Source organism: Poecilia reticulata, linkage group LG8 (assembly GCF_000633615.1).
Source record: "Poecilia reticulata strain Guanapo linkage group LG8, Guppy_female_1.0+MT, whole genome shotgun sequence".
Lineage (NCBI taxonomy): Eukaryota > Metazoa > Chordata > Actinopteri > Cyprinodontiformes > Poeciliidae > Poecilia > Poecilia reticulata.
In genome coordinates this window covers 21,254,143-21,261,320 of record NC_024338.1, presented here as the reverse complement: position 1 = coordinate 21,261,320, position 7,178 = coordinate 21,254,143, and the positions used below count along the sequence as shown (strand labels likewise).

The 7,178-nt window shown below is 40.1% G+C and overlaps 1 protein-coding gene across 1 annotated transcript in view; it reads left to right on the top strand.

The window, feature by feature from the left end:
• The first annotated feature begins 205 nt into the window (after window positions 1-205).
• sec14l1 (SEC14-like lipid binding 1) overlaps window positions 206-7,178 on the top strand; it is a 10,617-nt gene continuing 3,644 nt past the window's right edge. The window contains exons 1-10 of the mRNA XM_008416671.1: window positions 206-293; window positions 3,390-3,539; window positions 3,654-3,785; window positions 4,089-4,217; window positions 4,332-4,515; window positions 5,295-5,404; window positions 5,832-6,021; window positions 6,744-6,832; window positions 6,916-6,986; window positions 7,086-7,176. Of these exons, the coding sequence (XP_008414893.1) occupies window positions 231-293; window positions 3,390-3,539; window positions 3,654-3,785; window positions 4,089-4,217; window positions 4,332-4,515; window positions 5,295-5,404; window positions 5,832-6,021; window positions 6,744-6,832; window positions 6,916-6,986; window positions 7,086-7,176 (1,209 nt within the window). The 5' untranslated portion in view covers window positions 206-230. The remainder of the gene's footprint in view (window positions 294-3,389; window positions 3,540-3,653; window positions 3,786-4,088; window positions 4,218-4,331; window positions 4,516-5,294; window positions 5,405-5,831; window positions 6,022-6,743; window positions 6,833-6,915; window positions 6,987-7,085; window positions 7,177-7,178) is intronic.

The window sequence follows — 7,178 nt, the reverse complement described above, 5'->3', positions numbered from 1 at the left end:
AACTAACATGGGAAATTTGTCGTTTGTCTTAGGAACGAGAACAAATGATACCATTTTACTCATAAATACCATGAAAAATGATCGTCCTGTAGCTATTGTGGCCTTTTTTTCTGTACAGTATCGCTTATAGCTTTTTGTCGTAAACTTTAGCACGGCTTTTGTAACTGGCTGCCATCTTTTGATAAACTGTGTTATGACTGTCATTCAGCAGAGACARCAGAGCTACAGCCATGGTGCAGCAGTACCAGTCCCCTGTCCGGGTCTACAAGCAGCCGTTTGAGTTAATAATGGCGGTGAGTGTTTGGTTTTCCTTCGGGGCCATATTGGCTCAAACAGAGGACACCTGGGTTTATGTTCTGGCCGTATTGCAGAGGACCAAACAGTTAGTAGGACATGCTTGTAGTCTTTTGTGCCTTCAGGGATATTAGTCGAGTAAGGATAACACATTGACTTATTGACTTAGTAGCATGTCAATGTGTGCGGAGGATATTGCCTCAGATGTACTCATGCCTCTTCAAAAACTTAGCACACAATGTCTCTGTKGACTTCATAAGTGGCTAAGATAATTGTTTCCCAATCATTTTAYCCTGAAGTGAGATGTTGGTTACAGATTACACCCTTCAAACTGGACGCTCTGTTTCCTAACTATGMAGAGCTGGCAAACTGCAGGTTTATGTAAGACTTAAGATAACCAGAGAACARGATATAAAATCATTGATCTGGGCGGTCCTCTTCAGGACTTATGTAACGAGTTTTAGTTTGTTTCTGGAGGATTGAGGAGTATTATGTTGTATATTCAAATAAGAATCGTAATATATTGAAGTTTTTTTTGGGGGGGGAGGGAGAATGGTATACTGTTCCTAGTTTAAAATCCTAAAAGTTGGCAGAAGAGGCCAGAGTTTTCTCCAGTTGGATGTAGCATAGTAAAACATTGGASAATCTGWTACTCCCTCCCCACCAGACATGTTGATGCATACTGCTTGTCAGCTGGCTGAAGGAAAGTCRTTAAGCCTTTCTCTCGCATACAAGAAAGACAAATTCAGCCGTCTGGAATTATTTCCAGTTGCAAAAATCAACAGTCCTGATACATCCTACCTAGATTTAGATTAGATTTCAGCAGTTCCAACATTGTGTTACAGCTACAGAAGTATTTACCAGTATTAGAGAAAACTGCTCTCAAATAGAAAGAAAACTGGATAGTCATTTGACTGAAAGCTCATTACACTTTTCTCTTGAATACAAGGGAGACACAGTTTGGCATGGGGAAATATTTACAAGTTGAAAAGCATATCAAAATATGGTGTGGATACAAAAAGCCCTATATTTCCATTTTATTCAGGTATTTTTTAAACTAATTGTCCAGCACATGCTTATTTTTACACCGGTACTGTCAGATCTGGTTTAAGGTTGTGTGGGATTTAWAAACAATTTAATTAGGAGGCCTTCCAACTGCTATCAAGCTTAGCAACTAAGTTAACATTTTTACATCATCCATTATAAATCTTGCATAGAATTATTCAAGTTTACAGCTGGAACATAATTTCAAATKCATAACAAGCCAATTKTGTGTATATGTTAGGTGATAGAAAAGTGGARCATGAAGACCAATGGGACACTTCAATGTTTTGACCTGTTCAACAAAATACTTTACTTTGAAGAAACTTCTTCACACATTGACTTTACTTTTAAATGCAAATAATTTCCATTTCTTTCACTGATGTGTCATTTAAGCAAAAAAAAAAAAAGACACATCTGTGGTAGCTGTGAAAAAAAAACAAACTATTTTTACATAACGTATCTCACATCTATTCCTATTTCTCAACCTTTTTTTCCCGAAGAGATTAAGCTTGGGTTTCTTTTAGCAATGCAATAGGACAGATATAGCAAAAATKTGGATTTCAGACTGAGGCAATTTTGTATATTGCCCTCATTTTATAGCCTGYTCTCTGTTTATGTTTCTTTAAAGTTATATATTAAGCTAAAAACTTATGTAACGTCCACAGTTTTGGAGCAAAGCCAATGCTGCTGCTGTCACAATTTACTCTGCACCTGCTGTAGGACTTCCTCAATATGAGTTAAACCTTAGAAACATAATTGCATGGTTACCATTTGCTGAAAGTGATTTTGGTGCCTTTTTAAAGAAATCACTGCTCCAAGGTCCTTAGTGTATGAGGTTATTGAAAATGGACTCAGTAGAGGCCCTTTAGAAAACTAATAACAGCTCCTACGAGGAGACGGCAGAGAAAAGAGAACATCCCGTCTACCACAGTCCACTGCTCCCATTTATCTCTCAGCTTTCTCATTAGCCCCTGGCTAATCCTGCCACTGACAGTTATTACTCTAGCTAACAGTCCTAATCAGTGTCCTGGATATTACTGAATGTGCACACAGTGACATCCTGGTTGTCCTTTTCATGACACCTCTTTATGACTCTCCCAGGCCTTTTATAAAAAAAAAGGAATCTCACTATTGTGGTCTTTTTTTTTTTTTCTCCCGCTTTTACAAAGATTTACACAAAAGGTAGAATTGGATTTAATCAATAACACCTGAGGAGTGAAACACCGTCTCAGGTCTTCGGTTAAATTCATTAGATTATTAGGCGGCTAGTGCAAACGATAAGAGAGTGAAAGATGGAGGCTGGTGCTGCTGAGAGCGTTATAGGTGAAACATGTGACCTCTTTATGTGTTTGCGGTTCGCAGCCTTTTAGAGCCTTGCAAAAGTATTCAAACCTCTCGATCTTTTTCAAAATGTTCAATTTTTTTCAGCATTATACGTGACTAACCAACTCAGTCAGAGCAATTATGAAATCGAAGGAAAATTAAACTCAGTTTTCAATATTTCTGAAAAATAAACAGAAATCTTTAGAGTTGAGTTAACTCTGATACATCAAGCTAAAAATCCAGTACATCTAATTTCCGTTACAGGTTGGTGAAGCGGAAAATAAACGTTGCCTTTGTGTGATTTTTTTTGTTTTGTTTTTTTTATCTTGAATATCTTGTCAAAAGTTTGTCGCGAGAAGCTGCACAGACACATTCAGCTGCTCCCTCAGATCCCGTTTCTGCTGCGACTCGATCGATATCGACAGGTGAGCCCTGCCCCCGTCGGCCCGGGCAGATGGCCGTGTGCTGCAGGGCCCGTAAAGCGATCATTGCTTGCAAATTCTAGCACAGCTGGCAGGTCGTCGCTGTGCACGGTGCATAAACTTTTATTATGCTTTTACATAAAYGGTTAAAGCTACTTGCTGTTAAATGAGTCTGCACCTGACATTGGAATCACATGCTACCCACGCTGTGCTGTCACCAAATTGCAGCCCAAAGTGGAGCGCAGCGGGCAGACCCGGGGGATTGATGCTACGTGCAAAAGTGCAGCAATTTTCTTGCGTTTTCAGGCTTACGCCAGACGGTTCCCAAAGTGCCCGCTGATCCCCATGTTTGTGGACAGCGACATCCTCAGCCAAAGTGAAAGCAAAGACGGCTCCGTGGTGGTCACCGAGAGACGCTGCACGATCGACGTGGAGGCCCCCCGGCTTCTCAAACGAGTATGTCTGATTGCTCCCTCCACAGAACCGGCAGCCAAGAGTTCAAGCACAACAGTTGATGTGAGCAGATCGTTTCTTTCAAYAGTTTGACGCTTCTCTTTGTTCCGCATTTAGATTGCAGGTGTAGAATATCTGTACTTTATTCAGAAGAACACGCTGAATCGCAGAGACAGGACGCTTCGCATCGAGGTCCACAACGAGACATTTTCCAGCAGAGTCATCGTCCGGGAATGCTGCAGGTACACGGTAAGCYGACCGAAAMGCCCGTTCAGGTCAACAAGAGCTCTGCGTCTTTACCGTTTCACCTTTTTCATCTGTTTTTTTTCCCTTATGTTTTGTACTTGTGGAGTATCGTTTTAATGGGAAAGCAGCTTTGTTTTATGTTCCAATAACGATTCTGATCTTTATCAGCACGATCTCAGACCTCGTGGTTTTATCAAGGAGTTTGATTGAGTTACCTGCAGAAAAAAATTAAATCTTGTTAAATTTACTCCATCATCTTCTTTTAATTATGATTCCTTTCAATTTTTTTTTTGTCCTCCTCTGCAGGTTCATCCCGAGAATGAGGACTGGACCTGCTTTGAACAAACAGCTAGCCTTGATATTAAATCCTTCTTTGGCTTCGAAAGCACAGCAGAGAAGATAGCCATGAAACAATATGCTGGCAGCATTAAAAAGGTTGGTTTACAAAACCGGCCTATGAATATTTGATCAGCCTTCCGTATTTGCTTCAATTATTTATTTTATTTTTTTCAAACCTAAACAAGCTCGTGTGTCCTCCACTTGTTCAAGGGTAAAGAAATAATTGAGTACCACCTCAAAGAGCTGGAGGAAGAAGGAGTAAATCACATACCTCGCTGGATGCCCCACGTTGAAGGAGGCCTCCTCTCTGCTGTACCACTGAGTGGTGCCGCTGACGGGCTTCCTGGCAAAGACCTGGCCAATCCCACAGAGCTGCTGACCAGTTCAAATGATGGTCAGTAAATGTGATCACTTATTAGTTCCATATGAGTGTGTCAATAGAGACCAGCAGTCGGTCAGTCCTGCACAGTCGGACAAATTATAGATCCATCCATTGACTTGTTCAGATCACTTTTGTTTTTGTATGTTACTTTTTTTCTTTTTTTTTCTTTATCTGTTTGATTCAAGTCAAATGTACAGTTTTGATCTCAAAAGGAAATTAAATATGCTCCTTTAATTACAGAGTTATTGTAGATGGTGATTGCTGTCGTCTAGAAAGATCTCCTGTAGCAATCTGTGTTACAACAAGCTAGAAGAAACCTCTGACTGAAGACACTTTATTTTTAATGAAGTCTCTCATTTTGTCCATCAGTTCATCTCCTTTTTCATCCATTTATTCATAAATTTGTCTCTCCATCAAGCTATGTTTTCTACCAATCTGTCCATCCATCTATATTCATCCATCTGTACTGAAATCCTTATTTATTTATTTTTTCTTTCTTGCCATTTTCTTAAACAAAAAGAGAAACGGATTCATTCTTTTAAATGTTTGGATTTAGATTTGGGGCTGAGGACAAGCTTGACTGTGATGTGGTTTAGACTTTAGACATGAGTAACAGCTGAATCATGCAGCTTCTTGATGGAACGAGTTGCAATCGAGGGATCGCAGGGATTTTAATAAGCCGACAAAACTGACCAATCACCTGCAAAACTGCGATTGTAGCGCCTGGCCATTTCTCTTTGATGCATGCCGTATGTGCTAACTCGGTATTGTAAATGCGTTTTCACTTTTAGACAAGTTGGATGCAGACTACATCAGACGTTACCTTGGTGATTTAACGCCTCTGCAGGAGAGCTGTCTCATCCGACTGCGCCAGTGGCTCCAGGAAACCCACAAGGGCAAGGTCACATAAACACRAGCAGATGAGTTTGTGCTGTTGTGTTTAGACTTGAGCCAGTTTTACTGCTGACAGACTTCATTTTAAGCATAAGATGTTTTCATATGCACGTCAAGTTTTGGTTTTGTGTGTGTTTTTAAGTTTGGTTTTATTTGACAAATATATGAATAAACTGGTTTCTTGAATTACAGAGAACTTGCAGCTTTAAAAGATCTTTGTATTTTGTACAGGCAGAACTTTAACACAATCGTTTTGATTAAGACAAAATATCTTTTTACACTGTAGGTCACATTAACCGAGTAACAGTATTTGTGATGTTTTAATCATACTTTTCAGAACACCAGAGGGTGTTTTTTGTTTTATTATTACTATTCATCAGTTACTGTGTGGCAATTGTTGAAGTTTGTTTTGACTTCTGCTTCTCTGTGTGCAGATCCCCAAGGATCAGCACGTGCTGCGCTTCCTCAAGGCCMGAGATTTCAACCTGGACAAGGCCAGAGAGTTTCTGTGCCAGTCTCTGACCTGGAGGAAGCAGCACCAGGTGGACTTCCTGTTGGACACATGGGAGCGCCCGCAGCTGCTTCAGGATTACTACACCGGAGGGTGGCACCACCACGACAGAGGTATGTGGTTGTTAGAGAGTCGGCAGTTCATATTTAATCAAATACAAATTCTATTATTTTTGCTTTTGCAGTCAATTTTGATGCAGTGCATCATTTAGGCTGAAAACAATTTCATTTTCAAACAGATCAGCTAATGAACTGAGCTGGAGTTAAATGGCATATTTAGCACTTTTCTTATTAGCCGAGACAACTTCCTGCTGTCCTAATTAAATCAGTTAGAAACTGTTGAACAGAAATAAAATGGAATTATGAAAGGCGTCGTCTGTGTTTTACTAAATCTCTTCATTTCAAACTAGCTTTAGTTGGTGGGCTGGGTTAGTCACCAACACCGCAATTTTTCAGGGAACATGTTCAAGTGCAAATCTATGCCATGAATGTTTTCTGCATTATCCATCCATCCTTATTTTTTTTTCTTTCTGTGTTTATCTCTTTCTTTTGCACTTTAATGCTTTATSTAGTCTTATTATCAAACATCAATTTTTCCATCTGTTGTTTTTGCATGAACATTTTTGTCTTTACAAATTGTTACTCAATTCAGGCAGTGGGAGGTTGATTACTTTTCTCTCATCTGCAGTTCATCCGAGYCCGAAAAGCATTGTGGGAAAAAATGAATCCTGTAGAAGCTTATTACTAATAAGCACTCTTGTTTTTCCACTTTTTATGTGCACACACGTTACATTTCTATGYATTTAGTTCTGCTCGGTGTGAAATGTGTTGTTCAGATGGCCGCCCTCTGTATGTTCTGCGTCTTGGTCAAATGGACACCAAGGGCTTGGTGCGAGCGTTGGGGGAAGAGGTTCTGCTGAGACAGGTAACAGGAACACACACGCACACTCATATATGTTAAATTTAAGACAAAAACCATTTATCAACATATGTTCACTGTGTAAACAGGTGCTGTCCATTAACGAGGAGGGACTGAAGCGCTGCGAGGAGAACACCAGACTCTTTGGTCGACCCATCAGGTGTCCAAACAATCATTTATACTAACAGATAGGTGTACTTTAGCGTGAATAAAGTTGCTAACTTTCATATGTGTGTGTGTGTGTGTGTGTGTGTGTTAGCTGCTGGACATGCCTGGTGGATCTGGAGGGTCTAAACATGCGTCACCTGTGGAGACCGGGAGTTAAAGCCCTCCTGAGAATCATCGAGGTGGT